The sequence below is a fragment of the Cupressus sempervirens genome, chromosome 2, assembly GCF_028749045.1.
Source record: "Cupressus sempervirens isolate cs-2001-9-10 chromosome 2, ASM2874904v1, whole genome shotgun sequence".
NCBI lineage: Eukaryota > Viridiplantae > Streptophyta > Pinopsida > Cupressales > Cupressaceae > Cupressus > Cupressus sempervirens.
Genome location: NC_143119.1, coordinates 603,388,352 through 603,409,944, shown reverse-complemented (window position 1 = coordinate 603,409,944; position 21,593 = coordinate 603,388,352). Strand labels below are relative to the sequence as shown.

The 21,593-nt window shown below is 39.1% G+C and overlaps 1 protein-coding gene across 2 annotated transcripts in view; it reads left to right on the top strand.

Annotated features, from left to right (window-relative positions):
- LOC149574841 (diacylglycerol kinase 4-like) overlaps nt 1–21,593 on the top strand; it is a 313,933-nt gene that overhangs the window by 248,126 nt on the left and 44,214 nt on the right. For both annotated transcript variants that reach the window (XR_016360102.1, XM_089814678.1), the window contains exon 10: nt 19,856–19,943. Coding sequence is in view for 1 of the 2 variants with exons in the window: in XM_089814678.1 (XP_089670804.1) it covers nt 19,856–19,943 (88 nt within the window). In the remaining variant the exon portion in view is untranslated. The remainder of the gene's footprint in view (nt 1–19,855; nt 19,944–21,593) is intronic.

Genomic DNA, 21,593 nt, shown 5'->3' with positions numbered 1-21,593 from the left:
CCCGACAGGTATTCAAGCACGACATGTAGGTAGTAGTTGGTATGCGATTTGGTTTATTAATTCTTTGTACTGTGAATTCCCATTGGGATTCTCTGTTATTCCCCATTTGGGAAGTGAAAGATCTTCCCTACTTGGCTAATCCGATTTCAATGGGATTCAATCCTCACCCTATTCCATCTTTGTGTTGCTCGAATTTGGCAATTCTGCACACCATCTCTATTTACAAATACATCTATTTCGATCTATCTTTGATTGGTTTTCAATACTTGCACTTGCATTATTTGGTGTTTTCTGGCGAATACATTCAACTGGTTCGGCATCTCCATCTATGGTGAAGCAACACGCGATCATTCTCCTCCCTCACTCCAACACACTCAGTAACGCCTTTGTACATCTTCAATTCCACTGTACGGATTTTTCCAACCATCTTGCCTAGCCAAGTCATCTTAGTACTAACATACGGCCTCCTAAAGCATACTATATGGACATCATTTTGTCCCTCAATACCACACCATATGGCATCAAGTCTTGACTATACACTATCCACCCCACTCAACCGTACAGACTTTGAATGCATTGTATATGCTAGCCTATACCGTACGGTATCCTAACTGACCATGTGGCCTCACCATCAGGTCGTACAGCCTCTTCCACTGGCTCCCTCAATCGAATTTCTTTGCAATAGATGGGAAATACTAGTACAAAGAAGGCATAGGGGAAACAGGATCATTACAAAGTTATGACCTCTCGAAGTCCCTGCATCAACTTGATTGATTAATTTAAGATGTTTACTAGTATTAAGTAGATAAACAAGGAATTCAAGAATAAGAATAGTTTTAAAGTTAGGGCTCTTATGAAGAATACTGCATTTGAAAGGAGATGTCATATGTTTCATCTATAAAATGCGATATGAATAAAAAGGCCTTGTAATATTAATTATGACAAGCTAAATTACGAACACTTTTAAGGTTTCTTCAAGTTAAAACTTACTTTATGGAATATGTATCTAAATAATATGGTTCTAATAAAATATAATGTTTTATAGAAATAAAAAATTACATGAACGTAGATCTCATTTTTATCGTGTGGATTTGAAACATATTGCCCTCAATGGTAACTAGTTGTAATAAAAAAATTAATTTATTTTAGGAATTATTGTGTGGAAGTTAGGGTACTTACCTATGTTCCATATGCGGAGAAGTCTTCACAATTTCTCATCTCAACAATGGTGCTTTGGTTGATGCAATCAAGGGCGTACACATTCATGACACTACAATCCTTGAATATATCTATAATGGTCATGTCGCTGAGATTAATGAAATGATAGCAGACTATTTAAATCATTACCAGTGGTGTATTCAAGTGATTGAGAAAGGAATATAATGTCAAACTTCACATGAAGATATATCTACATCAATTATAGTATATTGATCATATCAAACTAAATCAAAGAGATGATTTGTAAAGAAGTGAAAGAAAGTAGCATTCATTTTCTATGAGATCAATGATTGAGGAGAATTGAACTTAGCACAAGGGATATGAGTAGAGATTACGAACATCACCAAGTGTTGTTTCAAGTAGACTTTCCCAATGACAATACATCCTATCGTCTTATATTGAGGAGAATATTATCAGTAAAAGGTTAACAGCTTTTTGTCATCAATTAATAATTGAAGGAAATTCCTAGGCGATGGTTTGGATAGCCTATCAATGATAAGAAATATTAGAAATGATAGGAAGAAATAACTATTCCATGATTGAAAGGAGTCTCCCCTATTAATTTGGGAATTTCCATGGTGCATGGATTCTACTGTCTGACACACGAAGTTCCTTAGACTTACATTGCTCAGGAAGTCATCCTTATGGGAAAACTATAACTATGTATCAATTATAGCAAAAAATGGTGTGTTTCATTGTATATGTCGGGTGGTCTGGTAGGGTTTGTGGATCTGGAGTCGCATGTTTGGTTAGAGACTATCTTTTCAGCATGACTTCCATTGCTCATTTCAACTTCTCTGCCTGGTTCATGTGGATCCATGTTGGTCAGACGCTACTGTTCAGAGACATCTTCATTGCGGTTTGGTATTTTTTGCTAGCCTTCTACTATGTTGCCCACATTTCGAAGGGGGGAGATCCCTTTGTGGATCTTCATGAGCGCATTGCCAAGTTTTCTGCCATGGGTGATATTCTTGTCCTGGGTGATTTTACTACACGAACTAGAGACCATCAAACTCCCCTCCATAATTGTGGGTCTGACTCTAATTGTGTTATAGAGGTGGATCCTGACACTATGGGCTTACAATGGACCTCTGCGGATGGTTAGGGTCTGTTTACCAGATACAAACACCATCTTCTTCAGTTATGTGAATCCTCTGACGTGGTGATTCTAAACAAGCTTCCTTACTTTTTGTGTTCGAAACATTTTACCTCTTGTTCCCACTGTGGTGGCAAGAGTGTTTTTGATTATGATTACGTCCTTGTTTGTGCCTCTTTTATCCCCTTCATTTGCCACTTTACTACCCCTCGCCTCCCACTAGCCGACCATGCCCTCTTAGCCTCACATTTCTGGGTTCTAACACCCCTTCTACCCCTCACCCCACTCCTCTTTCCACCTCCTCGCTCTTGCCCCCCGCCTTACCCTCCTGGGGGTGACCCCTATTTCTTCTACCTCGTCCTCCATTGCCACCCGCACCTCCTTTTGCTTTGCCAAAAGCAACTGTGACCTCTTCCTCCAAGACCTTAGTCGACTCCTCCTTTCTTACTCTTTTTCTGATTCCCTGGGTGCGCCTTCTTTGTTCAGCTCTCTTTCTTTTGTGGTGTGGGGATTTTCCCTCCTCTCCATCCCCTATCACAACCTCCCCCCATTCCCATCGCCCTCAATGCAACAATACCTATCTCTAATTAGTGGTTTGACAAGGATTGCAAGTCCTTTCACCACTTGATTCATTCAGCCTTCTCCTACTACCCCTTGATTGCCTAGGTGAAACTCGACTACCACCAGCTTCTTCATTGTAAGAAGTGAAGTGTTAACACTATGCAATGTAGGTCTCTTTGTTCCTCTCTTCTTTGGTCTGCACAACACTTCTAGCGTACCCTTTTCCCTTGCCATCATCCACCCCCTATCGCCAGTAAATATTGTGTAGCCGATGGGTAGATTAGCATGTGGTCATTAATTATTATGTAATCGATAGACCACTTCGGGAAGGTTCTTCGGAAAGTATACGTACACCATTTGAGATCATTGTCATCATCATTGGAAGCATTATGTAATCCCTTTGGCATATGCGAATAATAAAAGTATTGCTACTGTTACATGTTCCTATTTATTGTCTATATGTATTAATTCATTTACCCCATTAGGTAAACATTTGGTGCCGTTGCCAAATGGACCTGAAACGAAGGCAGAGGAATGAAGACTAATACCAAATCAGCTTAACAAGGATAAAAATAAGATAAAGGGAAAAGATGGAATACGAATCGCACAAGAAAATTTAATTTTGGCAGAATGGGCCGAGCACAAACAGAGATTTCAGCAGATTGCCAACGAACACCGAAGCACCGAGGAATTGTTGGAAAAGACTCAACAATGGTTGTATTTGGTGAAAGAAGCAAGGGAGCAATTTCTAAACCTATATACGCTGAGGGAAGAGAATCCAGACATAAGGGAATTAACTCACACGGCTCGGAGTGCCGAGGGAGCACGAGTGTGGAGTGAACTCTTCGTCTGCGATACACTTCCAGAATGGACAACTTCGCTTAATGAAGACCCTTCTTTACCAAAGAATGCAGCTGTTGGAAATAAGACAACTGTTGGAAAGAGCGCCAGTGTGGGAGTGTAGAATAGCGCCAGTGTTGCAGTGCCGAACAACACCCACAAAATCAAGTAATAATGGTAGGACCAAAGGAGAAGTTGCCAAAGTTTGATGGTGATGGAACGGCCGATCCAATCAGAGACTGTAAGACATGCGAAACAATTTGGACGACGAATGGCATAACTGACACAGATGAATGGGTGCGACAATTTTCAGCAACCCTAAGGGGTGTAGCAGTTGATTGGTTTGCCAATGCAGATCCCCAGAAATTAACTACATGGGTGAACGTTAAGGAGTTTATCACGGAGTTTCAATTACTGCACGATGACAATGAAATCATAGCAGGAATCTACACCACAAAGCAAGGAAAAAATGAAACCATTTGTGTATATGCCAGAAAGCTAAAAGAATTAATAAATAAAATGGAAAGTAAGTCGGCAGATGGGCTGAAGAAGAGATAGTTCATTGAAGGACTACCCCCGAAGTTGAGGAAGAAAATGAAAATTGTGTTGCCATCATCATACACAAAAGCATACAATCGGGCAATGGACTTAGAAAGTGAACAAAAAACAAAAAAGAAGAAGAGTAGCTCATCCAACTCAAATGACGCGTCTTTGGAAGAAGATAGCAGTGATGAAGAAAAGGGCAGCAAGAAGGTCCGAGCTCTTCAGAAGGATATGATTAGAATAATGAAGGAATTAAAAAATATGCTGAAAGAGACGAAGGGGAACGAGCTATGGTGCACAAAATTTAAGGCAGAAGGACACATGAAAGGATACTATCTGAAGAGCCAGTTTTGTGAGATCTACCAAACTATGAGACATTCCTTAAAAGAATGCCCCTTCAATATGAAAACAAAAGGGCCTCAGCAAGTACTTTGCACACAGGAGGCTTCCGTGTCAGGAGGGAGCGGAAACACCAGGAACGAGGGTGCCACTTCGGGAGGGTACAGAAATAATAGCAGAGGGCAAAACAACAATACCAACAATAATAATGGGGGCCACAGCCGAATCCAGTACGATGCGAACGGTCGCCCGATGCTTCAATGCCGAGCATGCAATTTGTGGGGCCACTTTGCACGAAACTGTACATCAGCGAACGCACCAAAGTTGTTATGCAGATGGTGCGGTCTTGGAGATTATGAAGATGCCAAGTGCTCGAAATTGGGAGTGAATTTGATCAGCATCGGCACGAATGATGAAGTCTTGGCAATCGCCTGTAAACAAGCAAAACTGTACCCCGACCTGTCGGAAGAAAAGAAGAGATTGGAAGAAGCGTGGGCACGAATTGAGAAAGCAATGTAGGCAGAGAAATCACAATTGAAGGACACTACCGGTACCTCAACAAGGAATAGGGCTGAGCAAAACATAATAAGGTAGGTGATGCAAATGGAAGTCCCAATCAAATTAAGTGACCTCACAATGCCCCAGTTACGAACAACCATTCTGAATATGAAACCATTTCTGAAGGCGACCGAGGAAACAGGAAGGGACGATAGTGGAACGACGGCAACAGACCTAATGCTATTGACACTCACAACAGGAAGGCATTCGGCAGTAGTTGAGATGGCCATTCTGGGAACTGTTCTGACAGACACAATTGTGGACAGAGGGTCACGCGTGAATGTGTTACCAGAAGATATATGAAAAAAGTTACGACAACCTACGTTGTGGCCACCAACATTCCAGTTGCTCACGGCAGACCAGCACGACATCAAACCATTGGGAACCTTGATGGCGCAATCGGTAACTATTGAAACGCAACCATTTTTATTGGAGTTCGCGGTCATCCCATTGAAAAGAAAAAGATATGACGCTATTCTAGGACGAAATTGGTTAGTGCAAGCAAAAGTAAAACATGATTGGAAATGAAATACCCTGTCAATGGAGTGCGGAGGCAGAAGATTCATAATTGACCTACAAGGTGAAGGCGAGAGCGACGATGAAGGAAAGAAGAGAATGAAACCGGACAAAGGAGTATTGAGATTAGAAGGAGGATCGAATGAGGACGACCTAGACTCGGTGAACGGCCTTTTCCACTTGTAGATAGAGGACAACAAACTCTTTCTGAGCTATAATATGTTAAGGGTCGACAAAGGTGCAAAAGAAGAGGAAAATGAATGTTCGAAGGAATACAGAGAAGTGGAAGAAGGAAAGGCGGATAAGGCTAAAGCTGAGGGGAAGAACATACAATACGAACCGAGAAAAAGGAAAGATTCCACTGTCCTGTACATGGTGAATGGATTGCGCAGAAAGAAAAGGTTACATCGCACCGTGAAATTAAAAGAAAGGTGCCGACAGCAAGGACATAAACTACATGAGCGACGAATGGAGGCACAATGGGCCACGAAAGTTACACAAAACAGGTGGAAGATATGGCAGGAGAAGCGTTTGAAATTGACTAAGTTTTAACTGGGAGAATTGGTGTTGAAGTATGACGGACGGAACAAAATCAAATCAGGCCCCAAGACCTTGTGGGGGTGCTGCCCCTCGACCTCATTGGGGGCGATGCCCCCTAAGCCCCTAGTTAGTTTAGTTATCAGTCGTGAGAAGTGTGATCAGTTGACGAGACATGGAGCTGCTACAGGCATAGTGTGCCAGAGGTGGAAAGATCAACAAAGCAAGCCTTTCGAGGGGGGTGAAACGCTTTGAGGCACTTGGAGTAGGTGTTGGACATAAAGCTGTTTTGGTGGATGCATAGAGAGTTCGGGAGGAGCTGATCATCCAGTTGAAGGTAGTACAGTGACTCTTGGCTCACTGTACCCAGGAGTTGGAAGCAAAGAAAGCGACGCAGGTGGCTATCAAGGTCAGCTTGACTAAGGAGACAATATTGTGTTAGCGAAGCCTACAGATGCAACGTGGTTTGGAGACCATTTTGGTGTAGGCACAGGGTGAATGTGAAAGTGGTGTGGCAAAAACAAATCTATCTTGTTGTAGTTAGTCAGTTAATGGATTCTGTTTTGTTAATGTCTCGGATATTTTGTAATTGTCGTCCGGAGACAACTTTTTTTCTTTTGGGGGGATGATGTCACCAGTAGATATTGTGGAGCTGACAGGTTGACGTCGTCGGTAGATATTGTGTAGCCGACAAGTTGATGTCGTTAGTATATATTGTGTAGTCGACAGGTAGATTAGCATGTAGTTGTTAATTATTATGTAGCTGATGGAGCCCTTTGGGAAGGTTCTTCGGAAAGTATATGTACACCATCTGAGATCATTGTAATTATCATTGGAAGCATTATGTAATCCCTTTGGCATATGTGAATAATAAAAGTACTGCTACTGTTACATGTTCCTGTTTATTGTCTGTATGCATTAATTCGTTTACCCCATGCAATCATGAATTATGGGAAAAGAAAAATCAGCTCAAGCAGGAGGTTGCTTGCTTAAACAAGGTTATTCAACAATAATCCTCACAATATGCAGCAATTGTATCTTAGACACCTAAGGAGAAAAGGATAGTAGAAGTTGCAAAGTCTTGGATGAGAGAAGTCCTTTCTGAAGGAGTGCAAGCCATTACAGATATGACAAGAGTTCTTGGATGTATCAAAAATGTTGAAGAAGTGATACATGATTTGTTTGTATCTTTGGCTCAGGAGGCTAATACTTTGAAAGAAATTCTGAATGATTGGGATGAGATCGCTAAATCCAATCTAGATTCCATGGTTACGTGTGACATTCTTCCATCTTGTGAAATGTTCTACAAGTGTCAGTGACTCATGGGTTACAAGGAGGAGACACTGAGAAAGCTCGTAACAGAGTTGTAGGCCAGTTTAGAAGATTGTCAAGCAATAGAAGTTGGAATCATGTATGACTTAGAACAAATGGGATGCCAAGTTTTTGATGAACATAGTAATTTGGTTGCAGTTGAAGGGATAACTTTAGAATATACAATCAGGATCAATGCTGATTTAGATTGTGAAGATTTTGGTTCAATTACAATGAACAAGTTTGGCTTATATAAATCTTTAGCAAAGCACTTGCAAGATTCTCTGGCAGCAAATTCCAAGATTGTGAAACCAGCATATGCCAATGCAGTTAGAATGAAAGCCATATCAAAGACAATGGAGATTTATAATCTTCTTATAGTGCGTGATGTTATCATCAAATTCAAGGCATTAAAAAACGATCTTTAAGATTGTTATTTTATTTTTATGTTTGTATATCAAAGAGGGTGTATTTCATGAAGTTGCGTAATTACATGTAATACAAGTTGCATGTGTAATGACATGTAATCCAATCATTTCTCTTTTAGTTAGACTCGATCAAAGTTGGTTGACTTGCTCCCACTTTTTCCTTCCATCTTTTTCTCAACTCCTTTGCCTATATAAAGGTGTCATGTCCCCTCTTTAGCGACATAACTTTAACAGGGGATTTGCCTATCATCGACTCTCGTAGGCAAATGATTATGGGAAGAGGGTCATTTTTGTCTTCCGATGATTACAATTTTGCTCTCGAAGAATAATAATTTAGTAGGTGGGTCCTACTCGTTCTAATATTAAATTAAGGTTGTACTCTAACTTTATAAAGTTATTTATTTAATTTTATAAAGTTTAATAATTGTAGTACATCATAAAAGATGATTCTGGAAAACTTCCAGAAACTTCTCAGCGAAGTGAATAAATAGAGGACTTAAGGCTCCCATTTGGACAAGCAGTTTTGTGGATTCGACTTTAATTCTTCTTGGAGCAATTTGTAGTCAATAGGGTCTGCAAATTCTCAGATTATCTTTGGGAACGAAAACTCCCATTGATAGGCAATTTTGAGGGTGTGGAATATCGCCCGAATTATTGCAAACAGGAGGTGATAACATAGTCAATTCATCTGGACAGAGATCTGTGGCTTAAGGCCAATTAATGCAAATTGTTGGTCCACTTAAGGATCAGTTAGAAGGAAGTTAGAAGGAAATAAATTGTTACAGGATCGGAGGAATTTGAAGGGAAACAAATAAAGACGCCTTGATAAATTCTCCAGGCCAGTTTGAAACATTACCCCGTCAAACCGAAATTCGGACAGGCTCAGTCCAAGACGGGTCGATTAAGGCATAGTCGAGCAAATCGCAAAGGCAGGTCGGAAGGGAAAATATAAAAACGAATGGTAAAAACCCACGAAATGGAGATATGGAGATAACGACGGGCAGAAGTATGTTTTCGGCGATATGTTTTCTTTCCAAACACCCTTGGCCATTACTGTTGCTCGCGTGAAGTCTGAGAAACCCTCAGAAGAAAATCGTGGGAATGATAGTGTGACTGGGAACCGACCAAGACAAAACTTTGGGCAATTATCCGTTCAACGAAGTAGAGATCGATCTGAGGCGCAAATTCGACCCAGCAAGGAAACCGCCGACAGTAGGGTTAGCACTACAGATGACAGGAGAAATTGTTCGCACAGAGCCGTAGCAATTGGTGGACCAAGAGCGGAATTCATAAATACTGGTTGAACTTCAGGTTTTAACATTTCTTGAATATTTTCTCCCCACAATTGTTTGGTGTACATCAGATTTGTTCCATCGAATTATTACTGAAAGAAGTTAGCCACTTTGATATAAATCTATACTGATAGTATTTCCATTTATCATTAATTGGTTGTCTTAAAAAATACTTTTTCCCTCATATGATTGACAAGTATTTATAGAAAAATAGAAGGAATCTCCGTAGACCTTGTAAGGGTCTATTACAGTGGTATCAGAGCCGTAGTCCTGCCATCCTGTCGGGTAGAAATATTTTATGCAATCATATTCCAGATATTATATTCGCAGGAGGACTAGACATAAAAGCAGAGATATGGGGGAAAGACAATCACAGAGTCCACCAAGATTTCCTAGAATTGATGATGAGGAAACCAGAGAGTTTTACAGATTCATGACTACAAGACATGAAGAAATAGCTCGGTCACTTCAGGCTTTGAATGCCACAATGGAAAGAATTGTTCAGCACCGGTTTCTGGAACAAGGAAGAGGTACGTCTAATCAGGATAATAGAAGTGTGGCAGGCTCACAAGGTGCTCCTAGGCGCAGATCATGGACAGCAAATAGGCCTACTCGTCCCACCTTCCTAAGGGAAGAGGCTCAGGAGATGGGAGAAGATGATGTACCGGAAGATTTCCAGGATGATCTTAGGGCTGCTACTGCAGAATGGCAGGCATTACCCTCGCATGTGCGTGAACTATTGAACTTTGATCGATATCTAAACCAAAGGAGAGAACATATGAGGAATAGCCGCCAGAATAGGAGGCCTAGAGGAGGTCATGATAGTGAGTTACAACGAGCTGTTAGCAAACTCACTTTACCTTTTTTCGATGGTAGTGGTCAGATGACAGCGCAAGCTTGGATTCATAAGTTGGACACCTTCCTAGCATTAAGGCCTATGTTTGAAATAGATGCCATCAGGTATGCCACCTTGCATCTGGAAGGCGTAGCTCATGATTGGTGCTCACATGGAATGGTTACGTTGCAGCACAATCAGGTAACATCATACCAGGACTTTGTGGATAGATTGGTTGAACGTTTTGATAAGAAGGATCCAGAAATTTATTTTCGCGACCTTGCACAGTTGAGACAATTTGGCAATTTAGAGGTTTATATTAGTGAATTTCAAAAGTTGTCAGTCATGGTACCAAATGTGTCGGAAAGGAGGTTAGTTATCTTATTTACAAAAGGATTGTCTGAACCTCTCAAGGGATGGATTAAGACATTTGATCCACCAACACTGCAGGAAGCCATGAGGAAAGCACGGTGTATGGAGCTTACAGCACCTTCTAGCAGGTTCACTTCCAGGAGTACTACCTCTTTCAGAGACAATAGGAAGTTTGATAAGAATAAAGGGAAGAGCATAGAAACCAAAGGAAAATCTACTACACCCCTGGATGCAGAAGCATTAAACGACTTGCGCAGGAAGAAGTTATGCTTCTATTGCAAAGATCCATATAACAGGGATCATGATTGTCCTTTGAGGCCTAAAGGAAAAGCCAATAGGGTTATGTGGGCATATTACGAAGGATCAGATTCCGACAATGCAGCAAAAGAGGATGAACACAGTGCTCGTGGTTCAGAGTCTGAGGAAGAAATAGGAAATTCAGAACAAAAAGAAGAAACTGAATTACATTTACAGCAAGGGCGTTTGTCTAGCATTCAGCAGGAAGGATCTTTTAGACTACGTGGTGTTCTAGCAGGACAAAAGGTGATCACATTGGTTGATATGGGAGCTACACATAATTTCATTGATGCACGATTGGTCGAGCGCCGTGGTATTAAGACAGAAGAATTTGAAGCTCTTCGAGTACAGGTTGCTGATGGTTACACTCTTAAGTGTAACAGGATGGTTAAAGACATGCCGTTACGCCTGAATAATTATGAATTCAAGGCAGATTACTATGTGGTCAATATGGGCGACTTGGATATCGTTTTGGGGATGACATGGTTACGTTTATTAGGTGAGGTCACTTTTCGACTCCAGGACATGGAGATCAAGTTTGAAGTGGATGGGAAACAACATGTGTTGAGAGCTATTCGGAATAGCGACATCTGAACAATTTCTCTCAGACGATTAGAAAGATTGGTCAGACATGAGGAAATTGAATGGGCAGCCATGTGTACTCTCATGCCTACACAGGAGGAACAACAAAAGATAGAATATCATCTTGACATACGAACATTGAGGGAAAAATATAGTAAGGTATTTAGTGATATTCCACCTGGTACACCACCTGATAGAGGGATTGAGCACATCATCGAATTAGAAGAAGGTGCTAGACCAGTTATGATCACTCCATACAGACGTCCAAAAAGGCTCAAAGATGAAATAGAGAAAACCATCAAGGAGCTTCTGGCGATGGGGCACATCAGACCTAGGAAGTCTCCTTTTGCTTCCTCAATAGTCTTGGTTAAGAAGAAAGATGGTTCATTACGGATGTGTATAGATTACAGGATGCTGAATAAAAAAACCATTAAGAATAGATATCCTATTCCACGGATTCATGAGCTAATAGATGAACTGCATGGGGCATGCTACTTTAGTAAGATTGATTTGAGATCAGGTTACCACCAGATTAGAGTCAGAGAACAGGACATTGAGAAGACTGCATTCAAGTGTCACTGCGGGCATTTTGAGTTTGTAGTAATGCCATTCGGGTTGACCAATGCACCAGCTACTTTCCAGTCTACCATGAATAAGGTTTTCCATCATCAGCTGAGGAAGTTTGTATTAGTTTTCTTTGATGATATCCTGGTATACAGCCGAACATGGCATGAGCATATGGAGCATCTAGAGATAGTACTGAAGACCTTGCAAGCAGAGTCCTTGTATGCAAAAGAGTCTAAATGTGACATAGGCATGATCGAACTATTATACTTGGGACATATTATCAATAAAGGAGTATGGATGGACCCTGATAAGATTCGCACTATTATGGAGTGGCCTACTCCTGAGAACCTGACACAGCTAAGAGGGTTCCTTGGTTTATGTGGCTTCTACTGCAGATTTGTTTGCGGATATTCGCGACACGCGGCTCCTATGACAGATTTGCTTAAAAAGGGAGCTTTCGTTTGGACAGCAAAGGCACAGGCTTGTTTTGACAGATTTAAGGAGATCATGACTTCATGTCCGGTACTAGCATTGCCTGATTTCTCGAAGCCATTTGAACTCCAGTGTGATGCTTCAGGAGATGGTATTGGGGCTGTTTTGATGCAGGATAAACACCCAATTGCATATGAAAGCAGAAAACTCCGTGGGCCAGAAAAAACATTCAGCATTTACGACAAGGAGATGTTAGCTATCATGCATGCATTAGCTAAGTTCAGGAAGTACTTAGTAGGTGGCAAGTTTTGCATAAAAACTGACCACAACAGTTTAAGATATTTCCTTGGGCAGAGGGATCTCAATGATAGACAGCAAATGGGTCAGTAAGTTACAGGCATATGACTTTGATATATCTTATGTTAAGGGCACGCAGAATGTGGTAGCGGATGCCTTGTCACACAGACCACATCTTAGTTCGATGATTGAGATCTCTGAGGACTGGAAGCATGTGATTATTGCAGAATATGCTAGAGAGTCATGGGCATCTGGGATAGTTGACGGGACAATTGTTGATACCAGGTATACACTTGTGGATGAGTTGATTGTTTACAAGAACAGGATATTTTTAGTCCCAGGATCGAAGGTGAAGCAGTTTATTATGCGAGCTCTACATGATTCACCTATAGCTGGTCACCCCGGATACTTTAAAACTTATAGACAGGTGCGAGAAAGGTTTACATGGAAGGGACTCAAGAAGGATGTTTTGCAGTATGTTCGTGAATGTTCTGTTTGTCAACAGAATAAACAGGAACACACCTTTCCAGCAGGACTTCTACAGCCACTTCCCATTCCGTGTCAGAAGTGGGAATGCATATCCATGGATTTCATAACCGGGTTGCCCAAGGCTCAGGGTCGTGATTGCATTTATGTGGTGGTAGATAGACTAACGAAATATGCCCATTTCTTTCCCATCACCACTACTTACACTGCAGTACAGGTAGCCGAGGTATTCTTCAGAGAGGTTTTCAGGTTACATGGGATACCTTGCAATGTTGTCAGTGACAGGGATAGTAGATTCTTGAGTCATTTTTGGCGAGAGGTGTTCCGATTATGTGGCACTGAGCTCACACCCAGTACCAGTTATCATCCGCAAACCGATGGACAGACAGAAATAGTAAACAAATGGGTAGAAGGCTACTTGAGAAATTACGTGGCTGATCAGCAGAAGGCTTGGGTAAGATGGATTTATTTGTGTGAGTACTGCTATAACACAACTTTCCACATGTCTATCCAGATGACATCTTTCCGAGCATTATATGGCTATGATACACCGAGTTTCATCGACTTGTTAATGGGTGATGTTCGGGTTCCACATGCCGGGAATTTGATGCAAGAAAGTAAAGACATTATTAGCTCTCTATGGGATAACATAGTTCGGGCACAGAATCAGTATAAACAATATGCAGATCAAAAGAGGACGGAGAGGAGCTTTGTGATAGGTGACATGGTTTACTTAATGCTTCAGCCATTTTGACAATCTACTCTCAAAAAAAGTGGGTCAGAGAAGCTTAAGCCCAGGTATTATGGACCCTTCAAGATCATCAGGCGAATAGGGGAATTGGCTTATGAGCTTGAGCTTCCAACAGACAGCAAAGTATATAATGTGTTTCATGTATCACGCCTCAAAAAGGCGTTGGGACAGAATGTGGTACCTTCTGCAGTATTACCTCCCTTGGATGATGAAGGGAAATTGATCCTAGTGCCGGAATTCATTCTAGAAAGCAGAGAAAAACAGCTCCGCAGAAGAGTAATCAGAGAATATTTGGTTAAATGGAAGGATCTACCAGTCGAAGATGCTACTTGGGAAAATGAGACAATTTTGCAGCATCCAGCTTTGAGATTGCTTGAGGGCAAGCAATTTCAGGAAGGGCGGACTGTCATGTCCCCTTTTTAGCGACATAACTTTAACAGGGGATTTGCCTATCATCGACTCTCGTAGGCAAATGATTATGGGAAGAGGGTCATTTTTGTCTTCCGATGATTACAATTTTGCTCTCGAAGAATAATAATTTAGCAGGTGGGGCCTACTCGTTCTAATATTAAATTAAGGTTGTACTCTAACTTTATAAAGTTATTTATTTAATTTTATAAAGTTTAATAATTGTAGTACATCATAAAAGATGATTCCGGAAAACTTCCAGAAACTTCTCTGCGAAGTGAATAAATAGAGGACTTAAGACTTCCATTTGGACAAGTAGTTTTGTGGATTCGACTTTAATTCTTCTTGGAGCAATTTGTAGTCAATAGGGTCTGCAAATTCTCAGATTATCTTTGGGAACGAAAACTCCCATTGATAGGCAATTTTGAGGGTGTGGAATATCGCCCGAATTATTGCAAATAGGAGGTGATAACATAGTCAATTCATCTGGACAGAGATCTATGGCTTAAGGCCAATTAATGCAAATTGTTGGTCCACTTAAGGATCAGTTAGAAGGAAGTTAGAAGGAAATAAATTTTTATAGGATCGGAGGAATTTGAAGGGAAACAAATAAAGACGCCTTGATAAATTCTCCAGGCCAGTTTGAAACATTACCCCGTCAAACCGAAATTCGGACAGGCTCAGTCCAAGACGGGTCGATTAAGGCATAGTCGAGCAAATCACAAAGGCAGGTCGGAAGGGAAAATATAAAAACGAATGGTAAAAACCCACGAAATGGAGATATGGAGATAACGACGGGCAGAAGTATGTTTTCGGCGATATGTTTTCTTTCCAAACACCCGTGGCCATTACTGTTGCTCGCGTGAAGTCTGGGAAACCCTCAGAAGAAAATCGTGGGAATGATAGAGTGTGACTGGGAACCGACCAAGACAAAACTTTGGGCAATTATCCGTTGAACGAAGTAGAGATCGATCTGAGGCGCAAATTCGACCCAGCAAGGAAACCGCCGACAGTAGGGTTAGCACTACAGATGACAGGAGAAATTGTTTGCACAGAGCCGTAGCAATTGGTGGACCAAGAGCGGAATTCATAAATACTGGTTGAACTTCAAGTTTTAACATTTCTTGAATATTTTCTCCCCACAACTGTTTGGTGTACATCAGATTTGTTCCATCGAATTATTACTGAAAGAAGTTAGCCACTTTGATATAAATCTATACTGACAGTATTTCCATTTATCATTAATTGGTTGTCTTAAAAAATACTTTTTCCCTCCTCATATGATTGACAAGTATTTATAGAAAAATAGAAGGAATCTCCGTAGACCTTGTAAGGGTCTATTACAAAAGGAGTGTTCTCTTATTGTAAAATCTATCTTTTACTGTATGCAAGAGAGCTCTGGAGAAATTGTGCAAGCATAACTTTGATTGCGTAGTGGCATTTTGAAAAAAAAGTGAATACAAAGAATCAGTTGAGACTTAACTTTGATTGTTACTTGTGCAAGTTAGAAGCTTTGATTGTGATTTGCATTTGTTGTCTTGATTCACATGTTGTTTTGCATTCTTGATAATTGAGTTTAAAAGAGTTAAAAAGGAATTGGATCTGAAGCTTTGACTGGGAGTAGTTGTAGAGCTATATAGACTAGAAGCTTTGTCTGTAGCTTATATCTCTTTCTTGATTCACAAAATAATTGGGATATCTTTACCTCTAGAAGTCTTTGTGCACCAATAGTAAAGTTTATTCATATAGAATTAGTACTACACTTAGAGCCAAATCGGTACACTTTCAACTAACCTTTGAGTTGGTGTTGGTTTATCGATATCACTGGTTCCAATTATTAGATAGAAGTGTAGTTAGAGATTTGACCTTGCCCATTGGGTAAGTGGATTCTTTCCTAAAAGTTAAAGAGGAAAGAATATTGGTAACACCCTTTTACAAAATCTCTTAACTTTTTGCTTACCTTGAATTGATCCAACGAATGGTGACAAGGGGGAGCCTTCCCTAAGATAGGAGAGACTCTATCTCACATGCTCTAGCTGATCATCCTATTTTGCAACTGGATTTTACCCAAAACTGTTGGTTGCAAAATATCCACCCAACAATCTAAACAAGTCACATCCCGTGTAGGGACATGACCCTACATGGGATGTGACTCATTGCACAAATATATATATATATATATATATATAGAGAGAGAGAGAGAGAGAGAGAGAGAGAGAGAGAGAGAGAGAGAGGAATGAGAACACACAGATTTATGACAGTGCTAGTACAATTCTGTGATCCCTACTTGTTACGTTGAAATTACACTGATTATCATTACCTTGCAAGAGTCTCCTTGGTTTTTGCAGATCACATTAAAGAAGGGGTTGAAGGATACTTACAAAGCAATTGCTGAAGATTCACATACTTCCTGCAAATAATATTAAATCAGATTCATCATCACACTAGAAGTATATTCACCGTATTGGGAGAAGGAAGTAAATTAAAAACAAATGGTACTATATCCGATCCTACATTCTTAACACTTTCAAGCTCAAACTTTGCATATCTGGAAGAGTATGCATATAGGAAATAAGTGGAAGGGCTTTGAGTAACAAAGGGAGAAGGATTGTAGGCAAAACCAACTCTTCAAATGAGGGAAAAAATCAAATATGGAATTTTTTGGGAGCATTACATATGGAGGATGGCTAGAAACTTTTGGGATAGCAAATGGACATATGCATTTGAGCTCAAAATGTGTGCTTATATGATGGAAAAACCCAAAAATGGGTATTTGGAGGGTAATAACATGCGTGGGCACCAAGCTTTATGCGTGAAGAGTGCATGGAAAATGGGGGGCATAACATTTACTTATGATGAATTATTACATTTTCATTATAAGCAAGTGTGCAAGCAACCACCATCATTAGTTATAAGTCATGTGGCAGCAATATAACAAGCACGGATGAAGTGTGTGTAAGCATGAAAGTGGGGTTTTGGATGCAATAGCATATTTCAAAGTGGGCTTGCTTTCCTTGGTAATTACATTCAAGAGAAGGGTTTTTAATCCTAACCACATATGCAACTTGGAGAAATAAGATGAAAGATAGGAGCACATGTCATATACAAAAAATTGCACATCTGAAAATGAAAGAACAACATATATACAACTTTTCCTTATGAAATCTTACATATTTTCCGCAAAAAGCATATGAAGAAGTCTCTTTAAATCTTAATGCAAAATCTAGAATAAATCCAATAAGATATTGGGATTTAGAAATGATTGAAGCAAAAAGACTTATTGAGATTTTGAATCTTGACTAAATCCTCTAAAAATGAATGCATTTTAGAGTCGAGAGTCACTGCTTGACAAATGTGGGAAGTTAGAGGATTAAAATGCACAAAAATGACAATCATATAAACTAAATCAATTGCAATGTGCAGTGGCAATAAAAAATGATGTCAATGGTACTAAAAACAACTTGAAGAGAATGATAAACAAGCTGTGAATGATAAGTAATGCCAAAGAACTCACTTTTGATAGAAAACGTTTGAATATGATGGAAGAAAATGGCCAAAATGTGTCATTTCTGGGCAAAAACATGCCCTAAGCGGGATATTTTGAAGACAAATCAATGTGTTTTTTCACCCAAAATTGCCAGCCAAGGATATTGCAGCAAACAATCCGAAGTATGAGATGAAAAACCAAAGTAACAAGAATCGAAATCGGATCGAAATCGGCAAGGCCGAATCAAATCGTGAATCGGCCATGAATCGGAATCGAATCGGGCATGAATTGGAAAATTTAAAAAACCCTTGAAATTTAGTGAGTAACTTATTTCATAAACCCTTTATCGCTGATTCGATTCACCAATTCACAAAAAATCGTTTGGCTTGAATCGAATCGCCGAATCGCATGAATCGCATGAATCGCCGTGATTCTTGGAACTATGTGAAAAACACAGTTTTTGCAAATCAAAACACATGCATATGGCCAAAGAATTTATCACCCAGCCTCAAGATGCATAAGAAAAGACCAAAAACATATGTTTTCATTAAAAAAGCATGTCATTTCTTCCTAAATATCACCACCATTTTCTTATTGATACCAAAAGAAAGGTAAAATGAATTAAAATGCACCTTTTGGAGTCAATAACATGTGTTATTGACTATAAAAATGCCATCTTTAGCATTCCATGCCCAAATGCAAGGCAAAACAAGTCAAAAACAAGTTTTTTGGTGTTAAAAGCATGTGCTTTTGGGTCAAAAATCACCAGCTTTAGTGATTTTAGTGCAAATGTCTCTTTTGGAGGACTAATAATAGGTTTTTCAAGTTCAATAATACATATTTTGAATTTTAAAACATCAAAAGCACATAACATGTGTTATTGGTTTCAAAAATCTCACTTTTGTGCTTTGAAGTCATTACTCAAGATAAAATACACAAAATTATGTTTTTAATATGCATATGCATGTATTATTAGGTTCAAATTCCCCACCATAAGCCTTCTAGTGATAAAAGGTTTATAATAATAACGTTTTAATATGCATTTGCATATAAAAGCCCCATTTGCACATGTTAAATGACATGTTTCATTTAAAATATGTCATTCCATATAACCCCACTTTTATGTATTTAGGACTTAAATTTTATGGGTAGTGGTGATGCAGCACCAAGTATCGATACACACTAACACATGGTTAAAGATGAAAGCAAATGAAAGACAAAAACAAATGTACAGATTTTTAAAACTCAGTGATTTTCAATTCATCAACCATCCTTATACAATGTTCAGCAGCTCCTTAAATAACTAAAAACTCTCTGAGCCAGAAAAACAGGAAATTATGTTTTTTTGACAGATTTTTACAAATTTCAAAATTTGTCATTTTTGGTAACCTTCCAAAACAACTCCTAAAGAGATGATAATTAAAGAGAATTTTCTTTTAACTATGACAAGTAAAACTACCAACTAATCTTTGAATTCGGAAACACCCATTTGAAGTTATTACAAAAAACAAAACCCAAAAAATTTCGGAAACACCCATTTGAAGTTATTACAAAAAACAAAACCCAAAAAATGTCGGAAAAATAGGGAAAGCTAATTCTGGGGGTTCAAACTGATTTTTCCAGGCTCTCAAAAATAAATTTTTCTAGCCACCAATAAATTTTCCCATGAGAAATTGTGTAGGGATGCCACAAATTTGTGATGTCAACATGAGTTAGATATGGTTAGTACCTATAAACGTTAGTCAATCTAATGCCTTCTTTAGTATTTAATTATTATTTTACATTAGATCAAACCTTAAAATTCTTCAGATTTTGAGTATTGTGACTAACCATATTTGCATTTGTATCAATGTTGGTTTCTATTTTTATTCTACTTTCAAAGATATTATATAATTGTAGAGTGTGATTTTGTAAACTAGAGGATCAATCTACAAGCTGTCAACTTAATCCATTATATCTAAATGCTCACATTTTCTCTTGTTGTGAGATATTAATGGACTTTACATCCACATGATAACATTTCATTTATTCATTTGTTTTAGTACCATTGAAGAATATATAATTTTTTATAATAAACTTATAAGTAGTTTCATTCCTTGTAGCGTGCGAGCAATTGTGGCACTAAATCTTCACAATTATGCAAGTGGGCGAAACCCTTGGGGTCAGCCAAACCCTCGGTACCTTGAAAAGGTACATCTTTGCCGCTGTCCTTAAATTTGCTTGTACAGAAACTTTGTGAACGTAAATAGAAATTGATTCATGCTGATCCTTTCACATAGAAAATAATCACAAACTAAGAGATGGATCTTCTTAATTAGTTTGTAAATTATTTTGAATTTGCAATGTAAATGGATGAACAGATTTGGAGGCACAGTTACAAATTTATTGGAGACATTGGAACATAAAGTAAGAAGTCTAAAATGAATATGATTGAAATATGCCGCCCGCATATTTAACTCCAAAATAATTTTCAGAAAGATTCATAGTAAAACTTATGCAACAAAATTCAGATTAACCAGTAAATAAACCACCAAATGCTCATATATAGATCCTCAGAATTGTTATTGTATTATAATAAATAGTAATACAATAACATAATAAAATAAAATCTCAATTACACTGACAGAACTCAGATTGGTAAAACTATGAATGAACCTATAACTCTGGATGTGCACTCCGTCATTGAATTCACCACAACTGATGAATTGGGTCTGCGTCCAATCCACCAAGAGCCTAAAGGTTGTCATCCTCAAGCTTTGAACATGAAAGCTGAAAAGCTTACCAAGTTTCTCCAAGGGAAAACTGAATACCGAGTCCAAGCGCCCCCTGAAATGAAACTTGCTTCTTTCTTTAATGCTCAAAGTTATGACCCTTTACCTTCCCCTCTCCTGTCTATCGTCTTCTTCCTCTTTCATCACCATTTTACCTTTGTAATACTAAAATGACACTTTAAAAATTATTTGCATTCAGCTTCCTAACAAGTCATTGTTAATATTTTGAAGTTGGCTTGTAATTTCCTACTGTCCCAAAAAGAGTACATCATAGTCTTCCCTCCTTGAGTTGCTTGTCCTCAAGCAATCAGGAATCCGTAATCGAATACTAGGATCCTATATCAGTCTACAAGTAGTTCTACAACCCTGTTGAGACTCAAAATTGCCTTCCCGATTTTGAGTACCATTGAAGAAATTGAGCCCTTTAAATGCTTTTAAGTAAGTTCGTACCCGGCTGTACCTTTGAGCCCCATAAGGTGTTTAATGTTTCTAACACCTTCCATTCAGCATGTCTACATGTTCCATGATATTAAATTGCCATTTCGCGAAGTCTTGTTTTGAGCACATTCCAAATCTGCATTTTCACCAGTGTCAGACAGTGACAGGAGGCCATGTTTGAATCTGAATATCTCACACCCAATAATGTGTCATGACTCACCGCTTTGGGAGTATCTAGTGTCCATACTAGAGAGCCTATGTTTCAGATTTTGAGTCATTTCAAATCCGTTTGACTAGGTTTTGAATCCCTCAAAGTTGGTAGTTTACTATTGTCATGTTGATGCACATTGCTTATAATTTTGAGAGGCTCTGTTTGACGAATTATAATTTTTGACTACTTGATCGAAACGCTAAAATTCCTGTTGCGTTGCATTTTAGACGTCAGAGACTTGTTATGTTTCAAGTTTCAACTTATGACAAATCCGTTTGATCATTTTTCAAATGCAATTCCAAACGCAATTTCTAAAGTTTTACTGGTGTCAGCATTTGTAGATTGATTAGTACCCCTGTTCGTGATGTTATAACTCCTATTTTTTGATAGGTCAAATCAAATGGATTGTACCATTGTGTT